This window comes from Chrysemys picta, chromosome 2, assembly GCF_011386835.1.
Source record: "Chrysemys picta bellii isolate R12L10 chromosome 2, ASM1138683v2, whole genome shotgun sequence".
NCBI lineage: Eukaryota > Metazoa > Chordata > Testudines > Emydidae > Chrysemys > Chrysemys picta.
This window is the reverse complement of record NC_088792.1, coordinates 119410369-119436499: the sequence shown is the minus strand read 5'-3', so window position 1 is coordinate 119436499 and position 26131 is coordinate 119410369. Positions and strand designations below refer to the sequence as shown.

The 26131-nt window shown below is 43.4% G+C and overlaps 1 protein-coding gene across 2 annotated transcripts in view; it reads left to right on the top strand.

The window, feature by feature from the left end:
• TEX10 (testis expressed 10) overlaps positions 1 to 26131 on the top strand; it is a 126412-nt gene that overhangs the window by 98933 nt on the left and 1348 nt on the right. For both annotated transcript variants that reach the window (XM_005292615.5, XM_065587218.1), the window contains exons 12-14: positions 7769 to 7849; positions 20434 to 20615; positions 24914 to 25124. In XM_005292615.5, the coding sequence (XP_005292672.2) occupies positions 7769 to 7849; positions 20434 to 20615; positions 24914 to 25124 (474 nt within the window). The remainder of the gene's footprint in view (positions 1 to 7768; positions 7850 to 20433; positions 20616 to 24913; positions 25125 to 26131) is intronic.

Genomic DNA, 26131 nt, shown 5'->3' with positions numbered 1-26131 from the left:
GCCTGATCCTACCAACATGCACTTGAGTAACTTTACTTATAGAGGTAATCCCTCTGAAGTCAGTGGGACTAACCCACAAGAATAAAATTGCTCGCAGGCATAAGTGTTTGCAGGACAGAACCCTTAGATTGTATGCTTTTTGAGTCAGGAACCTGTTGTAGTATGGCCAGTACTTAGTAATTTTTAGCTGCTAAATAAATAAATAACTACAAAACGTTAAAAACTCTCCTCCCAGCTCATCTTTTCACTGTGTCCCTTCTAGCCAGAAGGGCTCGGAATGAGGCTGAGCTCATTTCAGTCTGAGTTCTCTCTCTCTTTCTCCTGTCTTTGTCTTTGGAGGTTCAGCTTCTCACACATGAAGTACTGTATGCAGGATGATAAGATCTGCCAGCAGTCTCCCATGGTTTGGACAGCAGGTATAACAGACAGGTTTTTCACATTGGAATAGGGGGAACTTAGGCTGCAAAACAGTGCATGCAACTGCTTGGCAGTAGCAAAGTGCACTTAATCAGCTGGAGTAGATGGGCATGCAATTTGCCCCTTCATCCAAGGTCTGAAGGGCAATGTAGGGATAATCGAATTGTACATGGCCAGCATTCTGGAATACAGAATATCAGTACTCACTAGCTAACAGTCTCGATATTGTCAGGATCATCCTGAATTTCTGCCTCAGTTCTGGGGTCCAGCCAGCTACCTCTCTCTGTCTTCTAGTGGAGAGGTTTCTCCTGTGGTTCTGACCTCCAGTTTGCAGGGACTGCTCTTGGAACTACCTTTCCTGCTCTTTCTTTTTTTCATTTCCCATTGCTCTCTGGTAGTAGCAGACTAGAAGTGGAAGACAGTCCACACTGGGGGATGGAGGGATTCACCAGCTTGCAGCAGCAATAGTGAGTTTTCAGAACGTGACATTTTAATTATGTGGCTCTCGTTAACATAAGAGGTCGTCAAGCTGCTAGAATGTTGAGCATTGGTTTGAAAATATGCCATTGAATGGTTTGTGTATCCTCCATTGTGCTTATGGTTATTTCCAATATGTAAAATCATCCTTCTGTATAGCTTTGGTTTAATTTATTCAGGTGGGCATTTGATCAAAATAAAAAGTAAACTTGCAACAAAATGCTTTTCTTGAAGCTTAATTTTGATACCAGTTTAAAATGTACAGACTTTTTTCTTTGTCCATTCACTTCTATAATATTCTGAAATAAAATTGCTCTGGCTTTGGTTCAAGGGCAATCTGTTATGAGTGTGCCAAAAATGTGATAAATGCTAATTAAATGTAAAATAATGATTCAACTGTGACATTTTAGCATGGAAATTAAACACTATGCAAACCCTTGCCTAAGGAAAATAAATTGTAAGAAAATATACTAATTTTTAAGTGATAATTAAGTTTTCTTTGCTTTTCATTTCCGTGTCTAACCAAATTTGAGTTTCACTTTTATAACAGACATTTATTATTGGACAGACATTTCAAACAAGATTTGATTTATATTAATGAAAATAATTGCCATTATTGCTTTAGAAATATGAAAATAGAATTGGACACACGGAATGTTTGTTTTGGTTGAGGGTAAGGAGGATTCAAAGAGAACTGGAAAAAAATAACTTCTAGACAACAACATAGCACTGGTAATTAAACACCCTACTATTCAGCATTATGATGCTGTTAACTTGCAGCTGTGGGTTTTTCCATCGTTGACTGGGAAGAAGTAAATTTGTGGTGGGTGGTATTCTGTCAATTCGGGGTTCAATGAAAATACCTTTCTGGACTGACAATACACTGTCTCTAAACTGGCACCAGGAGAGAAGCTCTGAGATCTTTATTTTCACCAAGTGGTTTATCCAGGACCTGCTGGGTTTAAGAAATGGGGTTTGTTTGGCAGTGGGCCTTGTTAGCTTGCCAGTTAGGTCTTTAATAATATGTTGATAGGCTTGGCAGAATTCAACTTTAATTTTTTTAGTAGTATATCTTTATTTTTAAACATTTTTTTCTATTTTAAAAAAATAAATTTTCACAGTGGGGGGAATGTATAGGGCAGACAATTGTTTAATGACAGATGATGAAATTCAAAAAGTTAAAGCTTTGTAATCATTAAAACACAAATTGTCAACACCACATGTCAAAATATACAAGGCAAATGTCTTGAAATGAAACATGAGTACTCAAGCAGTATTTTTTCTTACTTTGCCTATCTGTAAATTTCAGTTTTTATTGAGAGAAATAAATGAGCTGGAAAAGGGGGCAGAACAGTGAAGTGGCAAAATTTGCAGGTGATAACTATCTTGAGTAGGTTTGTAAGTCCAAAGCAGACTGTGAAGAGTTACAAAACTGGGGGACTGATGGCAGATGAAATTCAGTGTTGATAAATGCAAAGTAATGCACATTGGAAAACATAATCCCAGCTATACATATAAAATGATGGGGTCTAAATTAGCTGTTACCACTGAAGAAAGAGATCTTGGAGTCATTGTGGATAGTTTTCTGAAAACATCCACTCAATGTGCAGCAGCAGTCAAAAAAATGAACAGAATGTTGGGAATCATTAGGAAAGGGATAGATAAGATAGAAAATATCATATTGCCTCTATATAAATCCATCGTGCGCCTACATCTTGAATACTGCGTGCAGATCTGGTTTCCAATTCTAATATATCTTTTTTGAGATGGGGCAAAGGTACAGAAAAGGGCAACCAAAATTATTAGGGGTATGGAACAGCTTCCATCTGAGGAGAGATTAGTAAGACTTACTTTTCAGCTTGGAAAAGAGACAACTACGGGAGGATATGATAGAGGTCTATAAAATCATGACTGGTGTAGAGAAAGTAAATAAGGAAGTGTTTATTCCTTTTCATAACACAAAAACTAAGGGTCACCAAATGAAATTAATAGGCAGCAGGTTTAAAACAAACAAAAAGAAGTATATCTTCACACAACGCACAGTCAACCTGTGGAACTCTTTGCCAGAGGATGTGGTGAAAGCCAGGACTATAATAGGGTTCAAAAAAGAACTAGATAAATTCATGGAGGATAGGTCCATCAATGGCTATTAGCCAAGATGAGCAGGGATGCAAAACCATGCTTTGAAGTGTCCCGAACCCTGTTTGCCAGAAGCTGGGAATCAGTGACAGGGGATATATTACTTGATGATTACCTGTTCTGTTCATTCCCTCTGAAGCACCTGGCATTGGCCGCTGTTTGAGGATAGGATACTGGGCTGGATGGATCATTGGTCTGACCCGGTATGGCCGTTCTTATTCTCACCTCTTCCATTTCTAGGAAAGGTGATGCAAAAGATAAGGAGAGAGGAAGCAAAGATCTCCACACTGGCCAAAGAAACCCTTTACCATTGGCCTGTGGTAGACTTGGCATTAGAACTGCCATTGAATCTATAAGTGAGACCAGACATATTCACCAAGATCATATCCTCCATCTAGATGAGGGGTGGGCAAACTATGGCCCACGGGCCTGATCCGGCCCCTCAGGGCTTTGGATTCGGCCTGCGGCGCTGCCGGCACCACGTTCCTGCAGCCCCTGGGCAGGGGGGCAGAGAGCTCCGTGTGTTGCCTCCAGGCACTGCCCCCCGCAGCTCCCATTAGGAGGAACTGTGGCCAATGGGCGCTTCGGGGGAGGTACCCGGAGGCGCGGCAAGGGCAGCACACACAGGGGCTGCAGCACTTCCAGGAGTGGCGTGGGGCCGGGGACAGGGCAGGCGTGTAGGGAGCCTGCCCTGGCCCCGGTGCGCACCGCTGCCACCCCGGAGCCGCTTGAGGTAAGTGGCGCCGGGCCGGAGCCCGAACCCCTCCTGTACCCCGCCCCCCAACTCACTGCCCTGAGCCCCCTCGTGCACCTCACACTGCTCCTGCACCCCAACTCCCTCCCCGGAACCCCCTGCTGCACCCTGCACCCCTGTGCACCCCAACCCCCTGCCCTGAGCCCCCTGCCGCACCCCTCCTGCACCCCAACCCCCTGCCCTGAGCCTCCTCCCGCAGTCCGCACCCCTCGTACACTCCGCACCCGTCCTGCACCCCGACCCCCTTCCCTGAGTCCCCTCATACACCCTCACCCCTCCTCTGCCTCAATCCCTTGCCCTGATCCCCTTCCTGCACACCGCACCCCCTCCCGCACCCCAACCCCCTGCCCCAGCCCTGCATACAATTTCCCCATCCAGATGTGGCCCTTGGCCCAAAAAGTTTGCCCACCCCTGATCTAGACCCAGACTGTATACAACTGACCACATGACTATTGAGAGGGAAGCACTAATCATGGTCTGGCTAGCCTCAAGAGTGATTGGGATTCTAGTTTTGAAGTCTGTCTGAAGGAGAGTAAAAGCCTACTCTGTCTTCTGGAAAAGGTTTAGCTTGTGGTGTCAAGTAAACGATCCCCAAGGACCTTGGAATTCCAGATACTCTGGCCTTTCTTCAGGACAGAGTGGACAAAGGACTCTAGCCCAGATCTGTGGCACACTAGGGGTTGGCCATAAGTCGCACCTTATACGCAGGGTCCTTCGGTTCCTTGGCAAAGAATCTTCAAATACTGAGATTTCCCGGAGCAGTCAAACTGGCTAGATTTGTGGTCAGACCAGTCTTTCTTAAATGGATCTAGTTCTGGTGCTAAAACCCTTAACCATCCACCTGAACCATTTACATCAGTCACACCATTCTACCTACCCATGAAAACCTGTTTCTTGATTGCTATCACGTCTGCTGGAAGAGTGTTGGAGTTGGCTATTTTATCCATGCAGGCACCTCCTTGTGTGTTCCATGATGACAAGATAAGGTTAAGGACTTCAGAATCTTTCTTGATAAAGAAGAACTGAACTTTCCATGCCTCACAGGAGACCATCCTCCCGTTGTTCTGTTCATCCTACAGAAATGCTGTGACAGTACTCTATGAACATCCAGATTATAAAGATCGCCATCCTGCCTACCACATCAACAAGAAGGCTCTGGGTATCCAAACTGTCTTTAGCCAGATTAATCATATTATGCATTGTACGGTCATGGAATCAAGGCACACCGCACTGGGTCTTTGACAACTTCATAGACGGAAAGAGCCTCCATTTCCACTGTAGGGATCTGCAGAGCAGCAACATGGTCCTCTATTAATTCCTTCATTAGACACTATGAGGTGGACTTTCTGTCCTCTTCAGAGGAATTCTTCAGCAGGAAGGTGCTGCACACACTGCTCCAGAAATAGCTTGCCATTTTGGTAGTTAATTTTTATGTGGGGGAGACTTTCTTCATCTCAGTCTGTTTCTTTTTCCCTGCCGCCTTCTGTTCATTGCTTGCTACTTCCTGTACATATCAGAATTTTGGGAGACATGGGGCTGCAGAATGAGAATCTTTTTACCCAATAACTTCCTTTCTGCTACCTGCGTCTTCCACAATTCTACCTTCCCTCTTAGCAAAGGGACAATTTTACTTTTATATTTACAGATTAGGGTTAGTTAGCCTGTTGTACATGATGTAGTGGTTGGCATCGACATTATTATTACTAATTATGTTCTCAGAGATTTTGCACAATTTTGGAATGAATCATCTGGCAGCAAGCTGGAGAAGGGGGTGTGACCAGAAGAATCTCCCCTGCTTTAGTAGTTGACATTTGGGGACATACAGTCATGCCTTGCTTGAGGTTTTGAGCTTGCTATCTGATATCTGGTTTTGTCAAGGACAGATGGAGAAGTCATTTCACTTCCTCATTAATATAGCATATTATAGTGAGCAAAAAGTTGTTTGTTATTTATATTACAGTGCTGCCTAAGACTCCAATTGAGATTTGGACCCCATTGTGCTAAGGCATTGTACAAAAGAATAGTGTTATGATAAGCGGGGCCTACATATTTACCCTAATTGTGAGCTCAGCTGTAAACAGTATGTGAAAGGTAAGATGGCACAATAACCTATGTAAACAAAGGTTTGTGGCGAAAGATGTGAAGTGGAGAGAGACTGAATTAGTCCAAACAGAAAGGTCTGCTGATACAACTCAAGGACTGTTTTAAGATCATGCCAGCTTGGTAAAAAGAAAAGTGTGGAACCAGAGATCCATGAACCAAAATTGGTGTGTTGGAAACTAGGCCGTATTGCTGGACAAAATAATGAGGGGATGGGCTATTTTGTCCACCATTCCCTTTTATAGGTCCTTAAGGAGAAATTGAGAGAAAAATTGGCTACTGGAGCAAGCTTCACCATCATGATTGCCACCCCCGTTATCTCCTGGGACCCCAGGCTTTCATCCTGATCCTGAGAGATGTCTTGACAAGACTGGACCAGAATGAGGGACCTACATGACATTGCCACCTCTACTGGCTCCAGCTGAATCCCAAACACCACCTGGGATGAAACGGGATTGGACTTTAGCAGCAGTAGCAATGGCTCCAGCCCATCTTGGCCAACATCTTTTCCCCAAAAGGATAGTTATTACAGTCTTTGATGTCAAACAAGGGGGGTTTTCCTTCTAAAAACTCTCTAGCTAAAGGGAAAGGGAATAAGGAATGTTAAAATGAAAGCCTTATTCAGTACTTCACATTTCAAAAGCTTTAACTGTTTTTCTTCTTTTTTTTAATCTTTAATAAAAGGTTAAAAGGATTTTTAATAATGCATTTGCCATGGTACTAAGCAGGTTGCGGTCTCTGTATACCAAAACCCGAGCCTTGTTTAACACTGAATAATGATGGACAGTGACTGGGTTATATTAACGCCTTTTGCCGATTTGTTTAATCTAAATTAGTGTAACAGTGGTCCCTCCAAAGAGTTTACAATCTAAACAGACAAGACAGACAAAATATGGGATGGGAGACAGGCACAGACAGGTAAAGTGACTTGCCCAAAGTCACACAACGGATTGTTGGCAGAGGTGAGAATTAGAACCCTGGTCTCCTGACTCCCATTCCAGTCTGCCGTCCATTAATAACACATTTCTTGCATCTCCAAAAATCTTTTTCTGCTGTTTTATTTGTACTTGGTGATTTCTGACCCAGGCAGTTTCCTTTGTAACACTAAAGGTTCTTTTTCTGAATAAGTAAGAATACACTCTGCTTCCATGGGTCTGTGTATGGTACTTTTGCTAGGCGATCCTCTGTGGAGGATGCAGTTATACTACTGTGAAGACTGAGTCATCAGATTGACTCTCTTTTTGTCACCTTTTTCTGTCATTATTACTGCTTGCATCTTCCTGGCTGTGTCAGCATCAGGGTGTTTCAGACAGTTTATAAAACAAGATGCCTCTTTCTTGTCACTGCTTTTTATATCCACTGAGTATGACATTCTTTTGTAGGGTGGGGACAGGCAAGATGGGATGTACCTTTCTGTAATATCCAACTTTTCCCTTGTTGTCCTTCTCCCTTCCTTCCTTCTTGGTGTGTGTTTCTGTTCTGTTACCGGCTTGTTTAGATTCTTTGGAGAATTGCTTGGGAAGTTTCCCTACTAACGGGAAAAGGGTGGGGGCCTGTCTGTGTCTTATAGTCAGATGGATTTTTATTCTGTTTTTGACCTTTTTAATTGAAGTCCTAAAAGCTGATGAAAGGAGAAAAACAACAGCAAACACAATTGCTGCTCTGTGACTTTCTTTTTTAACAACTTAAATTGTTCAGTGCTACGTTTATGATTTTTAAAAAGGATAAGCACTTTAAGAGAGATAGCTATTGTGTGTCCACATACGCCCATGTATTCATATGTCTATACACAGATGCATGTACTATAAATATCATATTTGCCTGTCACATATCTGTGTTAAATTCATAAATATAACTGTTTGTTTTCTTTCATTTAAACAGGTGGTGTGTCACAGCTTATCCACTATACCTTCACGGAGTCAGTGTTTTGACATCCTTCAGAACGGTATCTGTAAATATCTGGTAAATAACATTTTTGTTGTATTTTCTAAAAGTTGTGTCCAAAATATAGAATGCACTTTCGGACAGCTTTGTGATATTCTGATTAACTCTTCTACCCAGCTCTCCAGTATAGCAGCAGAACTCCAAAAGGTGTTTTAAATGAGATTTGAGGCTAAGATTTTGAAAGTGACTAGTAAGTTTTGGTTTCCCAACTTAAAGGGCCTGATTTTCAGAGGACACACACTCGGCACTTTCTGAAAATCAGTCCCCTTTTCATATTGGGCAATCAAAAATAAAGTCATCCAAAATCACCAGGGTCACAAATGGCCTTGGTAGAACTTCCTCTGCTGAATACTCACCAGGATGTTGTGTTGGGACCTAATACACTAGACGCTGGTACTCTTAAGCATCTCTTAATCTAAATAGCTCGCAACACTGTCCTTTGGCCTCTGGCACATTTCCTAGGCACAGGCCGTCTCTCTCTCACCCCTTTATGGAAATGGGCCTTGTGTCCCAGCTGCCCTACGTCCCCAGGACCACTGCTGACCCCTCAGGCTTCCCAGGAGCACTCCTTTCCCCAGAGTTCCACCTTGTGGGTGGTTTTTGTTTACACTTGAACTCTCCAAGGTATGTGATAGGTGAAGCGCGCGCGCGCACACACACACACACGCATCTCAAAGAATTCTAAACACAATTACACTTTACTTAAGAAGATAGCACAAAAGAACTACAGATCTAAGAAAAATAAGAAACATACATTTCCCTGCACTACTGAGCAGTCTTTGGGATTGGGGTCAATGTCCTTTTTGGGTTTTAGATCCCCTCTGTGGACTACACTCCTTCTCCAGCACATGCTTCTCTTCCTGTTCTGGCTGGTGAGAGAGAACTGCTGCACTCAGACCCGACCCTTTTATCACCTTCAGTCACCTTTGCCATGTGGCCAGCCTCAAACAGCAGGTGATCAGTTGCTCACTTACCAGTCCCAAGGTGTCCAGACTTGAAAAACTGCTTTTCCCTGAGCTAGGTAGTCACCTTTGTCCAGTTGGGCTCCATGAAAATGGATTATCAAAGTTTAATGAACCTTCATTGTTAGCCCTGTGACACCAGTCCTTGGAAGAAAAAAGACAACAGAAAATGCAACAAGCACCACATTTAAAATTGAGTTTGCAGTCTGGCACAGACACACAGAAAGAGTCGACAATATCTAACAATTCATAAACTCAGCACAGACAGATTTCCCAAATCATCATAGCTAATCATTCTTTTTTTTTAAAGAAATTGCCATAGTACCGTATATACTCGTTCATAAGCTGAATTTTTTTTAGTAAAAAAGGGAAGCACCAGAGAAGGGGGTCGACTTATCAACGGGTATAGAGAGGGAGGGGTGGGACACAGCCCCTCCCCCCAACAGTGGGAGCAAGGAGAGCAGCACAGCCAGCAGAGACAGAAGGGAAGAGGCAGGGCCAGAGTCTCTCTGCTTCTGGCTACGCTGCTCTCCCCTCAGCCTCCGAAGCAGCTGCAGCATCCTCCACCGGCCCTCCCCAGATAAGATGGGAAGGGACGGGATGGGGAGCGTGAGGGGGTCCCGGGCTAGGGGTGGGATCATGTGTGGGGTGATCACAGGGATTACTCCCCTGACTCCCAGCTAACCCCCCCCCTCCCCCCACCGAAAAAAATTTCCTCACCAGTTGCTGTCCCGGCCTGTCAGGGTAAGCAGCTGGCGCACCGGGACACTTTGTTTACTTAGGTTTACCTCTGTGCCTGCGGACGCTTGAGGTAAACAAACCATCTCTGCCTGCCAGCGGCTTATCCTGATGGCCCGGGAGCCAAAATTTTCCATTTTTACTTATCCATCTTGTGGGGGTTGGCTTATAAACGAACCGGCTTATGATCGAGTATATACGGTACTTACTTTTCAGAATTTCTGGTCTACAGCAGTTATGGTAATGGCTGAGATATTGAGATATTATAGTCAGTGTGGATCCCACTGCAGGCGTGCATGCACCTCATACACGCAAGACTGGATTCTTTTCACTAGCTGCTTGTCAGGGCTGTGCATATGCTCTGTGCCTCCTTGTGTTCAAGGGCATAAAAGGCGGGGCAGGCACGACCCTCCCTGAGTTCCCTCTTACTATCAGCAAGATGGAACTGTGGTGTCCTATCTACTGACAACTGTATCGTAAGCTTATCTAAACTTCTGAAACTTTTTGGGACAACCTTCAATCCTTTACTTACAGCTTTATGGACTAAAACAACGAGGAGTCCTTGTGGCACCTTAGAGACTAACAAATGTATTTGGGCATAAGCTTTCATGGGCTAGAACCCACTTCATCAGATGCATGCAGTGAAAATACAGGAGCAGGTATAAATACATGAAAGGATGGAGGTTGCTTTACCAAGTGTGAGGTCAGTCTAACGAGATAAATCAATTAACAGCAGGATACCAAGGGAGGAAAAATTAACTTTTGAAGTGGTAAGAGAGTGGCTTGTCCACCTTGAAATCCTTTGACCCAATCCCCCTGCATCCCCTCTTGGTATCCTCTCATATAAAGCAATAAAGGGAAGCATTGGAAGATAAATTCTCCAAAGCTCATTTGGTACCGAAGACGTGAAAAGGAGCAGACTGTGTTACAGCAGTCTCAACTGTTATCGGGGCCGGTTTCAAAGGCCCCACTGCTGATGACAGCTCAGGTATTGGGGGGAATGATTGTTGTCTGTGGAACCATTATCAGCATCGGGGCATCCACCAGTACTAACTGGAGTGCTGGCACTGATGGTGCAATACCCATTGAAAGACTAGAAGAGTTCTTTGGGGCTCTGTCCCCTCCCTGATAGACACTAGTGAAAAGAATCTGGTCTTGTGGGCATGAGGCACATGGGTACTTAGAGTGGGTATGACGTTCCCCTCTGGTGTTATCTGAACTGGTGATCGGCTAGGTCACCCCAATCCTTGACTCTGGGAGCCAGCCTTACCCTGCTCTGCTGTGAGAACCCCCACTCCTGGGCTGTTCACGCACAGCCTCTGGCATGTAAGCTGCTCCCAGCTACTTGCAACCGAATGACACTAGCCAATATCTCCAGCCCAAACACAATCCTAGGAACCTCCATCTTGCAGTGTCCAGTTATGCCTGCTGGACGCTGCAAGCATATCTGAGTTTGTCAGTTTAACAAAGAAATTGATATGCACCAGGCTTGTTATCCCAAGGGGAGCCTCAACACGCTTCAAACCAAACGCACTGCTTCAGGTAGAATAAACAGATTTATTAACTGTAAAGATAGATTTTAAGTGATTATAAGTCAAAGCATAATATGTGGGATTTGGTCAAATGAAATAAAAACAAAACGCATTCTAAGATGATTGTAACACTTTCAATGCCCATACAAACTTAGGGTTTGTCTACACCACGCAAGTCAGCGTGTGTAAACACTCTTTGTCGGCACTTTTGCCGACAAAATACTTCCAGCCCTGCAAGCGGCATTAGCTTTGTCTGCAGGAGAGCATTGTGACATCCCCCAGGATACAAGCTGGACTTTTGAACAGCGGTGTCCCCTTAATTCTCCAAACCAGGGGTCTCTTACACTGATTTGCTAGTGAAAAGCAGCCTCCCCAAGCTTTGATCTCACACAGCCATTAACATGTTACGATACACCCAAAATTACATAAATGCTCTCACAGTCACTCACACCCACATACTCCTCAGTCCCATAACTTTTGAAGTGGTAAGAGAGTGGCTTGCACCCCAGAAATATGTCTCTTACACTGCTCAAGACCCTTTTGGACAGTGCAAGCTCATAAATCAGTCATTTTATCAAAGAAAATGAATATGCAGCAGCCCTTGTGCATATCTGAGCAGAGATTCTCCAAACACGTCAATCAAAACACACTGGTTTAGATAAGAGAATAAAACAAGTTTATTAACTAAAGAAAGATTTTAAGTGATTATAAGTGATTAAAAGTATAGAAATCAGATTTGGTTACAAAAGAAGTAAAAGATAAAATAGCTCTTTCCTAAACTTTATCAAACTAAGATTTGAAGCAAACAGCTCTTCTCACCTCTCTTGATGTTGCAGGCAGTTCACAGTTCTTAGTACACTGGCTGGATTCCCTTCCCAGCCTGGAACCAATCTCCCCAATTCAAAGTCTTTCAACCAATCTTGTTTCAGTAAAGATGGGGGAGGAGAGAGCTGGCCAGGGGCCTTTGTTCCCCCTTTTTATATCCTGATCCTTTTTACTGAAAAAGTCCTTGCTCTGTCCTGGGGTCAGGCAGTTCCATGGCGTATGTGAGCTGCTGACTGTCCTTCAGGTGAATAGTAAATTTCTTGATTACAACTCCCCTGCTGCTGAATGGCCAGTTAAACAGTCACTGGTCTCTTAGCACGTAGCTGGGTGTTGGCCACCCCTTTGTTGTCTCTGAAGAGCTAGACTGTGGGCGTTCCCCAGAATTACAACATGTTCCAGTAATTAACATATAGCAAAATCTCATATTTCCATATATAATGTGGATACACACATTTTAACAGGACAATAATATTCAGCAGATTATGACTTTTCTAGTCATACCTCACAAGGCATACTTTGTACAACATTTATCATAATTTTGTAAATGTGGTGACCATAATAGTGTAGATTGCCACAGCTACTAATTGGCTGATATCACATCCCCGGTTAGAGTGTTGGCTCATTTGACCAAGTCTCAGGCTACTTCTGTTGTCTTTCAGGGTCACGTGCCCATCTAGGACATTTGTAAGGCAACAATCTGGTCATCAGTCCCTATGTTTGCCTCTCACTGTGCCATGTCTCGTCAATCTAAAGACAATGCCAGATTTGGATGGGTGGTCCTGCAGTCCCTGTTCAAGTAGACTCCAAGTCCACTTCCTGTTCAAACTGCTTGAGAGTCATCTACAGCTGAATGGACATGTGCAGTCACTCAAATTAAAAATGATTACTAACCTTTTCTTGTAACTGTTACTTTTTGAAATGTGTTGCACATGTCCATTCCATGACCCTTCCCACGTCCCCTCTCTATTGGAGTCTATATGGTAGAAAGGAATTAACAAGCGTCAGGGGTAGTTCCACCCTTTATGGCTCTGTGTAGTGGTGTGAGGCAACAGAGGTCACTTGTGCTGCCCCGACAGGTATTGCTGAGGGAAAAATCTCTGACAACTGTGTGTGAAGCATGCATGCATCTATAGTGAAATGGACATGTGCAACACATCTTGGAAAAACAACAGTTACAGGAAAAGGTTGGTAACCATTTCTTGTGGCTGAAATATTCCTCCATCACATGAAACATACCTAGACTCTGTTAGAGAAGTTTGAAGCACAACTCAAATACAGGAGGATTCTGCTATCAGGGAAATATAGTTTAAGCATTTGAATGCAGGAGTTCGCCTGTGTGGACATGTTCCATGCAGTACATTCGTCAATGCTCTGTTTTACTTGAATATTTACTTGATCCGTTTTCCTGCTCGTCACTGAATCTTCTCCACTGTTTTGACATTCTGTACTGGAGTGACCAGAACCTGTGCCCTTTTCTCTAGGTGCCTCTGCTAAATTTTGTGCTCAATGCTTTATTCTTCCTTTATTGGTTCCTATGTGTATTCCACTGTGGGTAAACATGTGCTTCATTATCTTGAGACCAGTGAATTCTTTCAAGTATTGTCAAGGGCTCCACACCTCTACTCTCCTTGTGCTCCACAACAAGGGTAAAAGGGTGGACCAGACCAACCACCTCTCCAGTTCCTTCTTACCACAGCACGGTCTGGATTGGAATCCTCCAGTGTCTGGAGTGACACTTTCTCTTCTTTCTGTAAATATTATTCGACCTTTTTTGTTGTTAGTGTTTTGCTAATTCCCTAGTTAGTGTTAAAATCCCCGCCCTGGGGAACACTCCTAGCTCTCCTGGTGTGGGACTTAGATTATGCCCAGCATACTGGGCTTCAAAAACTGCACCTCCTGTCCCTGCTCCTTTTTGGTCACCAAGGACCACTGCATTGCCTCTGCAGCTTCAGAGAAACTCATATTCTGCCCAGTGAACATCCTGAAAGATGATCCCTCACTCTCACAGATCTTGGGAGACAGACCAATCCTCGCTTACAGACAGCCTCCCAACCTTAAGCAAATACTCACCAGCAACCGCACACCATACAACAAAAATACTAACCCAGGGAACCTATCCTTGCAACAAAGCCTGATGCCAGCTCTGTCCACATATCTATTCAAGTGACACCATCATAGGACCTAACCACGTCAGCCACACCATCAGGGGCTCGTTCACCTGCACATCTACCAACGTGATATATGCCATCATGTGCCAGCAATGCCCCTCTGCCATGTACATTGGGCAAACTGTACAGTCTCTACGCAAAAGAATAAATGGACACAAATCTGACCTCAGAAATCATAACATTCAAAAACCAGTGGGAGAACACTTCAACCTCTCTAATCACTCAGTGACAGACTTGAAGGTGTCAGTTTTGCAACAAAAAAACTTCAAAAACAGACTCCAAAGAGAGACTGCTGAACTCGAATTAATATGCAAATTAGACACAATTAACTTAGGCCTAAACAGAGATTGGGAATGGTTGGGTCATTACACTAATTGAATTTTTTTCCCCCCATGTTAAGTTCTCCTCACACCTTCTATGGGTCATCTCGATTATCACTTCAAAGTTTTTTCTTCTGCTGCTACTGATAGCTCATCTCAATTGATTGGCCTCTTACAATTGGTATGCGTACTTCCACCTTTTCATGTTCTCTTTATGTATAAATATCTTCTGTCTGTGTGTTCCACTCTGTGCATCTGAAGAAGTGAGCTGTAGCCCACGAAAGCTTATGCTGAAATAAATTTGTTAGTTTCTAAGGTGCCACAACTACTCCTGTTCTTTTTGCCCAGTGAAGTATCTGTTGTTCTTTTCCCAGCAGCGTACGGCAGTCAGAAGAGCTTTGCCTTTGGAAGCACCTTATAGAGCATGCAATGAGACCCCAGACAGGCCCTGGCCAGGGAGATCCCCCTGTACATCAGACAGAGTTGGCAAGGAGCATGCCCTAGTACTAGGGAAGGACCTTTTGGCTGGTCCCCCTCGTGAGAGTAAAGGGCACTTTCTTAAACATAAAACCAGATCTTCTCCTAGACTCACTAAGAGGAGAGATCCTTCCCTGTCAAAGTTGGTTGAGCCTTCACACCCAAGCCATAAGGACTCAGGTCCTCCTAAGCCACATGATCATGTTCAAAAGACGTATAGGCGCAAGACTCCTTTGGTACCAGCCTCCGCATTGACTTTGACACTGACTGCGGTGCAACCTAAAATGAAACACTGGGATTCTAAGGAACAGGAACTGCCAGTATCATCAAAAACCGTGCGGTCGGAGACTCATTCACTGACGGTACTGTCATGGCCCAATGAGGAACTGCTGTCTACACCTACTCTGATGGTATGGACTGACAAGGCACAACTTCTGAATGTGCCAGTGACTTATACTAGTCCAGACAATATCTTTGTCCTCCTGGACCCACGATCTCTCTTGATACTGGAACTGATCCTCACCAGGGAGATACAAATGCCTGCAGGAATCTAGGACTCTGGAAAAAACCTACACCTATCCCAACCTCTATCCACAGTTTCCTCTCATTGATGCTGACAGCACCACAGATGGAGCTGGATCCGACCTTTTCATCTTTGAGAAAGTCAGATGTACCAGTGGAACTGCTTCTCCACCACCTAAGGAATTCAGCCCAGATAGGGAATTGAGAATCTCCTGGAACCTGGTTTGGCCACCCAGGAAAGAACTTGCTCCTTGGGACCAGTGTGTACCCAATGCCACCACAACCCGCCTTTTGATTCCTCAGACTGACCTTATTTGGGACCCTTACGCATGTTACTTGGAATCTGTCATTCCAACAGGTAGTCTTATCACCATTCTCTTCCAAGATGTCAGTCTGAAACCTCTGAGCCCACAGAAGAAGGGGAAGATGAGCTGGATCTGCCAGTTCCACTAGGCTCTGTCATGGTATTGTTCTAGTCACCCAATGAAGCAGTCACTCCAGCCTCTGCACCTCCCCCAGATGATTATAGACCGTTTCAGGAGCTGTTATGGAGAGGCAGAAGAACTCCAGATCTCCCTAGAGGAGATCCAGGACCCTCAGCATAAGCTCCTGGATATCCTGTAACCTTCAGGTTTGAAATGTAAATGAAGTCATTAGAACTGACAAACGTTGTGTGCCACACACTAGCTATATGTGTCCCCCCTCCAAGTAGTCAGAGAAGTGATACTTTGTCCTGGCTAAAGGAGGGGAGTTCTTGTTGCCCACCCTGTTGCAAACTCCTCAGTGGTCTAGGCGGCCATGCAAAGATCCAGACAACACCTAAGGGACATCCCTGCAGATAAGGAGGCCAAGCGTCTCAGTCTTCTGGGAAGGAAGATGATTACATCTATCAGCCTGCAGTTTAAAATCTCAAACTATCAGGCCTTTCTCACCAAATACAATTTCCTGAATTACTCTAAGTTTCTAGACTTTAGGGACAAGTTGCCCCAGGAGGACAGGGCTTAGATTCAAGCCCTTATTGGTGGGGGTAAACTATTGGCCAGAATCTCTTTATAAGCTGCAGTCAGTGCAGCTGATACGGCATCAAGAGCAATGACCGCTACCATTGTAATGTGACAGGAATAATGGCTGCACTCTTCGGGGTTTCAAAACACTGTATTACCTTTCTATGAGACTCATCTTTTCAATGAGAGGACGGACAAGTGTTCGCACTTATTGAAAGACTCAAGGGCAACCCTCTGTTTCCTGGGCATATATACACTTGCCCCAAAGATAAAATACCTTTAGCCACCCTGCAAATGACAGAAAATGTAGAGTCCAAGATACCCTGTGCTTTCTACTTCAACTATGGCTACTCAATTTCACATTCCAGCCAAGGGATATTTTTGACAACTTTTAGAGAGCTGCAAACCAGTATCAATGCCATCTCTACCTAATCCCGAGATCCATTTGGGGGGCTGGTTGTACAATTTTCCCACAATTGGGCAGCATTAATAGACAAGTGGGTTCTGGATATCATCCGTTCTGGCTATACCATCAAGATTCTCTACCCGCCTCCTCCAAAACTCACTTCCCTGTCCCTTTTCAGGGACCACTCTCGTGAAAGGCTCCTCCTTTAGGAGGTACAGTCTCTTCTCCAACAGGGAGAAGCATCGTATATTTATGCATTGCCATTTGCTAGACTCCTCCTCCATTGCCTAGAGGCTTGGCTCCAAACAGTGTATAGACCAAGCAAGCACAGCATGAATACTATAGTGATAATTCCTTCCTAGGTGAGGGTCTCTCTGGTATGGTGGAGTGACCCTGGACATGTGTCCATGGGAGTTCCCTTTCTAGCCCCTACACCAGACAAAAAGATGATTACAGATGCCTCTCTGATGGGCTGGGGAGCCCACATGTACAATCACACAAAGCAAGGCACTCTGACACCTTGGGAAGCTCAAATGCGCATCTTCTGGAACTGAGAGCGGTACATGAAGGTTGCAAAACATTCCTGCCATTCATACTATCCCATCCCATCCTGATAATGTTGGAAAACATAACTGCCCGTTTCTGTGTAAACCAGTAGGAAGGAGCATGCTCCGTCCCCCTCTGCATGGAAGTGGTGTATACAGAACCACATCACCCTATTGGCAGTGTACTTCCCAGGTACCCAGAATTCACTGGCAGACCGCCTCAGCGGGCATTTCACCATCAACATGAGTGGCAATTATATGATTCAGTAGTAAACAGTATCTTCACTCATTAGGGAACCCCCAAGAAGTGCAACATATACTGCTCCAAGGGAGCTCAGAGTCAGTATTCCAGGGTGATGCTCATCTCCTACCTTGGACTGATCACTTCAGTTGTGCCTTCCCTGCCAGCCACTACTATGTCAGGTTCTGCAGAAGATTTGACTAGACAGGACACAAGTCATCCTCATTGCTCCCAGATGGCCCAGACAATTCTGATTACCAAGCCTCCTACAAATGTCATCCCATCTGCCCATCAGCATTTGGACCTTACCGGATCTTTTGACCCAGAAAAATGGTAGGGTTAGGAATCCCAAACCTGATGCTCTTTATCTCACAGTTTGGTATATGGATGGATGTCGAGTCTATAATGTTCCTGCTGTGAAGCTGTGCAAAACATTCTTCACCAGAAAATGTTACCTAGCCAAATGGAAACATTTCTTTGCCTGGGCCCAGCAAAACCATATATCTTCAGAGACAGTCCAAAACAGCAGGAATATCTGCTATCTTCCTACTCTTAAAATGACAGGCCCTTCCCTTAGCTCACTGTGGATTGACCTGATAGCGATTAGCATGTGTCACCCACCATCAGATGGTTACATAGTCTCTTCCTACCGCCAATTTGGCCCACTCACCATTTTGAGTGAGTGGTGTTGCGACCTGTTGCACACCACTCAAATTTGGCCTGGCCACCCCTCTATCTGGCATAACAGAGGGGCAGCCGGGCCATATTTGAGTGGCATTGAGACTCCATGCTCCACGTTGCAATGCCATTATTAGAAGACTCACCACTCCTCCCTTAGAAAGTTTGATGAGTGGCACCCCCCCCTTTTGAGACCTCTGTTCTAGCACAAGCAGAAGTGATGGGCTTGATGCAGAAATAGGGTGATAATCTAATGGACCCTCTGGCCTTAGAATCTATGAATAACTGTCTTCTATACACATTGAGAGTCAGGATGTTAAATTATCTATCAGATGTAACAAACATAAAAAATCAGGTTTATGCAATAAAATATTCTTGGAATCTCCCAAGTGCCAAAGACTCAGTCAAGAAATTAGCTGATCACTTCCCAGATATAGAGATGCATGATTGGCTAAAACTGATATTTACCATCTGCTTTGAAGGAGAATATTTATTTCAGCATAAAGCATTTTGTACAGAAAGAATCAGTTCTTCAAGCATTATCTGTGTGGATCCCCACTCTTGGTAAATACCTCAGTGCGCATGAAATTGACATTTTCTGCTTAGCAGTGTCTGCATCCAGGCTACCTAACTCCTTATGCCGCTAAACACGGGTATAAAAAGGGGACAGGCTACCTAGCAGTAATTCCTGCTTGCTGTCTGCTGTAGTCAAAAGGAAACACACCCCATTCTGTTGCTCTTCCATTGGCATTTTTTAAAGGAAAATAACTTTTATCAATAAATGCCATCTTATTTATGAACTTTCCCGCTGTCTTTGTTCTCATTCTCATGATGATTTCAGCAGTTAAGCCTATGTAGCAGATTTCCTCTCCTGTCACTTGAGACACACTAATACTGAAGTTAGCTATATTAAAATCACCCAGAAGTCCTATTAATGTATTTGGACTGTATCTCTTTCTTTTGGTATAGTGACTACTATTTTTACGCTAATCCTTGGCTTTAACACTATTCATGAAGTTTAACTCGATGCTCTGTTGTGTTGCAGGACTGGATCCTTTGTTAGTCTCTTCACAGAGAAAACCAGTTGAGGGTTCTTTGGGGCATATGCAGTAGATGGGATGATTATTCAACTCCCCTTTTAAATCTACTTTGTGGGTCAGCGATCTGAGAACTGAATATAAAGTAAAGTTTCTTGTTTGCCAAAACTAAAACATCTTTTGACTCTCTTTCCTGCTGAGCTATGTAAACAAACCACAAACGAAGGAAGCTTCGTTTCCTTTTTAGTTATGTTTGAGATGAGTATTGTATGTGTGGTTTGTCCTTCCCTGTTGTTTGGGCTACCTGCTTACTATCTCTTCATGTTGCCAGCGGTCATAGGACATTGGAAGATTTTATAAAAACTACTGTAATTCCTGATAAATGAACATTAAGTTCCTATTTGGCTATACAGAGATGTGTAGTGAAGGAAATTTGTGTCTACTCTTTACTGGTGACCTCAAATGAAAATTTCTCAAAGCATTATGGATCCAGACTCGTACCCCAGATTAGTGCTCTTCAATTTGCTGTTGGATCCTGTTGTTTCACTTTGTGGGCTGGGAACACTGCAAGAGTTCGTTTCTGTGTGTGGCCTAGGTTCTGTGCTCGAGTGACCTGTCTACATTAGGCAGCAGTGCTCATGGGTCCAAGTGAGTCCTGTCTAGTCCTTGATGGGAGAAGTGGTGGCTGTGATGCAGGGCTTTTGGATTGGGAAATTTCAAGTGGAAGAAAAATAGGACTTCTTGTGAAACACGGAGAACTTGTTCACCCCCAGCCAAGAAAAGCAACACCAATTGGCCATTGCTTTTGTTTTTCTGATCATCTTTGCTTTAAATCCTTACCTTGAGCTGGAATAAATGTTTGTTTAACTAAACGTAATAAATGTAAGATTGCTATATGGCATATTTTATTTATTATTACTGGATATTTAGATTTATGTTAATATTTTGCCTTCAGTTTAACATAGGAGTTGCTTCCCTAGGGAAAATGAGGGCAATTTTAAAAAGTTGTTGAAAGTATTAATTTGCATAGGAGGGTAAGTGATTTTTTTTGTGATATTCTAGAAGAGAAATGTTCTACTCTAGCCGTGTTTGTATACCAATAAAAGACTGTTTCTGTCAGAGATAATGAACTTGCTTTGTCTCCTAGGTTGGACTGGCTGTAATACCTGATAGCACAGCTGGATCTGTTTTGTGTGCCATAAGTAAGCTCCTGGATCAAGCTTGCATCCTTAGTGAAAATCTACACAAGTTTCTAGCCTCTTGCTGTTATAGTCTTCTTTACTTCCTGTTAACTTTAGACAAAGAGGATGCAGAACATGTGCGGAAGAGGTAATGCTTGTTGTAAATGACAGAGAATTTCTTTAATTTAACATCAATGTTTGAATACTTGTGACTTGTTTCACTTTGTGCTTTGGCCCCTATTCATGCTTATTCTGAAATAATTGTTGGATTTAGGAAAACCCCACCATATGTACGGTTAGCTGGAATTATAAAAAGTTATTTCAAAGCTTTTGCTTATTATAGTTGTTGTAGGTTATGTCAGAAAACAATATTATATCTTGGCTCTGGAAAGGTAGGCATTCATACCTTAATCTTTGGATTTAGCCTTTGGTTCATTAGGAACAGTGAAAGCGTCACTTAAAATTCTTGGATTTAGAAAGTCATTGTTCTAAGACACTAGTGCTTTTAATTAGTCTATACGCTTAACTAACTAGAATATTGAGCTTTAGCAAAGCTTCTCAGACATGATTTTATAGAATTTGGAAATCAGATTGACTAAAAAAGGCTAGATATATTTAAACCACGCAAGTATGTTTACCATTGTACATGGAATGTATATTTTTTTTAAAGAAACAAGATAGATAGTACCTCATCTTTTATTGGTGAAAGAGACAAGTTGTAATGGATGAGGTTGACTATCTGTTTGGGGTGGATATCTGAGGGATGTCCATTGTCGTGTAGATATCTGGGGGAGGCAGCGATGCTCTCATTGTGAGGGATATTGGTGTATTGGGAGGTGACATCCATCATGGCAAGGGTGGTGTTCTGAGAAAAGTTGTTAGTATTGCAGAGTTTCTGGAGAAAATCAGTTGTTGGTCCTGCAGGAATCTGGCCCTTTGTGTGCTGAGTGGTTTTGAGCATGGTTTCTATGAGTTTTGATATTCTTTTAGTAAGAGTGCCATGGCCAGATATGGGTCTGCCTGGGTTCCCTTGATTATGTATCTTGGTAAGCATGTAGAAGGTCCTTGGGGTAAGGGGGAGGGGTGAGGTTGTAGAGTTTCTGTTGGAGTTTTCTGGAGAAGGATTTGATGATACCTTTAAATTCCTGGCTGAATTGTGGTGCGGGGTCTTCGTTGAGTTCTTTGCAGTAGGTGGTGTCGGAGAGTTGACGATTGGCCTTGTTAATGAAATCATCACAGTTGAGGACTATTATAGCACACCCTTTGACTGCTGGTTTGATCACTATCTGCGGGTGGTTGGATTTCAGGGACTACAGCTGTCCTCTCAGTAATGGAGAGATTGTGGTGGATGTGATGTTAACCACTGTACAATAAAGAGAAGAATTGTTTTCATATCAAATGGTGCTTAGTTGGGCTGTCAATTAATTGCTGAAGTTGTTGAAAGTATTAATTTGCATAGGAGGGTAAGTGATTTTTTTTGTCAATTAATTGCAGTTAACTCATGTGATTAACTCAAAAAATTAATTGTGATTAATCGCACTTATAACAATAGAATACCAATTGAAATGTATTAAATATTTTTGGATGTTTTTCTACATTTTCAATATTGATTTCAATTACAACACAGGATACAAAGTACACCATGCTCAATTTATATTATTATTTTTGATTACAAATATATGCACTGTAAAATGATAAACAAAAGAAATAGTATTTTTCAATTCACCTCATGCACGAACTGACGTGCAATCTCTTCATCGTGAAAGTGTAACTTACAAATGCAGATTTTTTTGGTTACATATCTGCACTCAAAAACAAAAGTGTAAAACTTTAGAGCCTACAAGTCCACCCAGTCCTACTTCTTGGTCAGCCAATCACTCAGACAAACCAGGTTGGTTACAATTTGCTGGAGATGCTTCTGCCTGCTTCTTATTTACAGTGTCACCTGAAAGTGAGAACAGGCGTTCGCATGGCACTTTTGTAGCTGGTGTTGCAAAGTATTTACATGCCAGATAAGCTAAACATTCATATGCCCCTTCCATGCTTTGGCCACCATTCCAGAGGACAGCTTCCATGCTGCTGATGCTCATTTAAAAAAAAAAAAAAAAAAGCGTCAATTAAATTTGTGACTGTACTCCTTGGGGCGAGACTTGTATGTCTCCTGCTCTGTTTCTGCATATATTTCATGTTATAGCAGTCAGATGATGACCCCCGCGCATGTTGTTCGTTTTAAGAACACTTTCGCTGCAGATTTGACAAAACGCAAAGAAAGTACCTGTGTGAGATTTCTAAAAATAGCTACAGCACTTGACCCAAGGTTTAAGAATCTAAAGTGCCTTCCAAAATCTGAGAAGGAAGAGGTGTGCAGCATGCTTTCAGAAGTCTTAAAAGAGCAACGCTCTGATGCAGAAACTACAGAAACCAAACCACCAAAAGAGAAAATCAACCTTCCGCTGGTGGCATCTGACTCAGATGATGAAAATGAACATGCATTGGTCCACACTGCTTTGGATTTTTATCGAGCAGAACCCGTCTTCAGCATGGATGCATGTCATCAGCATGGACGCATGTCCTCTGGAATGGTGGTTGAAGCGACATATGAATCTTTAGCACATCTGGCACTTAAATATCTTGCAACGCCAGCTACAACAATGCTATGTGAACGCCTGTTCTCACTTTCAAGTGACATGGTACACAAGAAGCGGGCAGCATTATCTCCTGCAAATTGTAACCAACCTTGTTTGTCTGAGTGATCGGCTGACCAAGAAGTAGGACTGTGTGGACTTGTAGGCGCTAAAGTTTTACATTGTTTTATCTTTGAATGCAGTTATTTTTTTGTACATAATTCTACATTTGTAAGTTCAACTTTCGTGATAAAGAGATTGCACTACAGTACTTGTATGAGGTAAATTGAAAAATATTTTTTTTTGTTTTTTACAGTGCCAAATATTTGTAATAAAAAATAAATATACAGTAAGCACTGTACACTTTGTATTCTGTTGATTGAAATTAATATATTTGAAAATGTAGTAAACATCCAAAAATATTGAAAATAAATGGTATTCTATTGTTTAACAGCACGATTAATCGTGATTAATTTTTTTAATTGCTTGTGAGCCCTAGTTTTTAGTTTTAGAATTTACATTAAAAACTGTGTATGTAGGACTTACCGTATATACTCTATCATAAGCTGGTTCATTTATAAGCTGATCCCCCCCCAAGATGGATAAGTAAAAGTGGAAATTTTTGTATAATCCGTTCATAAGCCGACCCTATAATTCAAGGGTCAGCAAACTTTGGCTCCCGGGCCATCAGGATAAGCCACTGGTGGTCTGGTGCTTCTCTGGTTTGTTTACCTTGAGCGTCCGCAGGCACGGAGGTAAACCTAAGTAAACAAAGTGTCCCGGTGCGCTAGCTGCTTACCCTGACGGGCCGGGATAGCAACTGGTGGGGAAATTTTTTGGGGGGGGAGAAGCTGGGGGTCAGGGGAGTAACCCCTGTGACTACTCCCCACATGACCCCACCCCATCCCGTCACCCCTTCATGCTCCCCATCCCGTCCCTTCCCATCTTATCTGGGGAGGGCCAGGGGAGGATGTCTCTGGCCTGGCTGGAGCTGCTCCGGCACGCTGGGCAGTGCGGCCGCAGCCTGTTCCAGCAGGCTGGGCCGGGCGGCACGGCCACAGCGTGCTCCAGTGCTCGGGTGGCACGGCCACAGCCTGCTCTGGGGGACGGGGCCGAGCGGCATGACTGCAGCCTGCCAGCCCCGGAGCTGCAGCTGCTTCGGAGGCTGGGGGGAGAGCAGCGTGGCCAGAAGTGGAGAGACTCTGGCCCCGCCTCTTCCCTTATGGCTGTGCTGCCTCTCCTTGCTCCCTCTGTTGCGGGGAGGGGCTTGTGTCCCACCTCTCCCTTTCTATACCCGTTCATAAGCCGACCCCCATCTCTGGTGCTTCCCTTTTTTACTAAAACAATTCGGCTTATGAATGAGTATATACGGTAGTTATTATTTTATGATTGATAAACACCTTGTGTCCCTCTCCCTGCTAGTTTCTTGTGCCTTTTAAACACACACAGTAAAAGTTACTGTCTTTATCTCTGCTTGGTTGGGAAGGGGTCTAATTACCACCATAAGTTAACACAAAGGCTTCCTCAATATCAGTAAGGTCCAGGAGTGGATGTAAATTTTATTCTCCTTTACTTGCTGTATGACCCTTGTGGAATATTGTTGTGTTTCTCTAATACTCCTTCATGTGGATTCACTGCATCCCTTTGAATTGCCATGTGTGTATAGTTGAAAACAGACTATCAAATCTATCAATCTTAACTTCATGGACACCTTGACTTGTGCAGATAAGGATACGGCCTGGGAACACACTTTCAACACATTTCTATTCTGTGCTTGAGAAATTGCCAACTCTGTTAATTGCTTGTTATTTCCTCTCCCCAGGGACACGTTATGGGGATCGTGTATTTCAGTGCTAGCTCTCGTGCCACGAGTGTTTAGGTTGATGCTGCAGAGTCTTCAAGTGAGCAGGGCCTGTCGGGAAGAACTGCCTGTCATTGGTCAGTTGTTGCGTTTGCTAATGCAGCATGGACAGCTCAGGAGTCACATGGTGACAAGTGAACTTCTTGTGCAACAGATTGTCAAGGATATTATGGTATGAAACTATTTTTTTCCCAGAAGACTTCAAGAATATCTTATTCTAGCAGTGAGAATAAACCTCAACAACCCTAAGTTGCACACAACACTCATTCAAATCACATACAAAAAAAGGCGGCCAGAATGTGGCTTGTGGAGTCCAAATTTTGGTCCATAGCTGCCTTCTATATACCTTGACAGGGTAGCCCACAGAATAGGGGGGCTACCTGTAGGAACATGTGCTACTTATCAGTGATGATCCTCACTGGCTGCTGTGTCATGAGGCATTCTCTGGGAATGCCAAAAGCCTGCAGTCAGTGTCAGGAAGGCCATTCCATTGCTGCAGTGCAGATTTCTCTGCTTAGGCTCTCACTGACAAGGAAGACCAACCTCTAAACTTGTAGCCTTGGGGAGCAGTAGCCAAGTAAAGGGGCCCTGGACACCAGAATCTATTCAGTGGCAAAATGCATCTGAGGTTGGTTATTTTTGTTACAGACAACGACTTGATGTAGAAGGGACTTCAGTGAGGGAGACAAACTAGGGTCAATCCATGAGTTTACACTAAAACAGTAAAACATTTGTGAAAAATGAGGAACCTGATAGTTTGTCACTGTGTTATAGAACAGCATCAAATTGGAACAAACTTTCCTAAAATATGTACAGCCACACTTCACTACCTGGGTGGGGGAGAAAGAACAGAGACCCAGCACGAATCGGTGAGGCCTAATCTGGAAAGAAGGGCAGTGCGTGTGGTGTCAGGCTTCCTGCTGTCTAATTGGGGAACATTGTATAACCCCAAAACATGACCGTTCTAACAGGTGCAGCACTTACTGCTTCTGTTTGCTGAGTGGGCTGCAGCCAGGATTTCTCAGCAGTATTACTGTACTTGTTTTGGGACTGTTGATCTGAAAAGCAGGTGTCTCAAATAGGTTACTTGTTTTGATGGAGTGGGTTAGGATGTCCTTTAGCTTTAAAGCAGGAGGGCAAATGTGGCTTTTTTAGACTTCAGTAGGTGGCTCCTTGAAA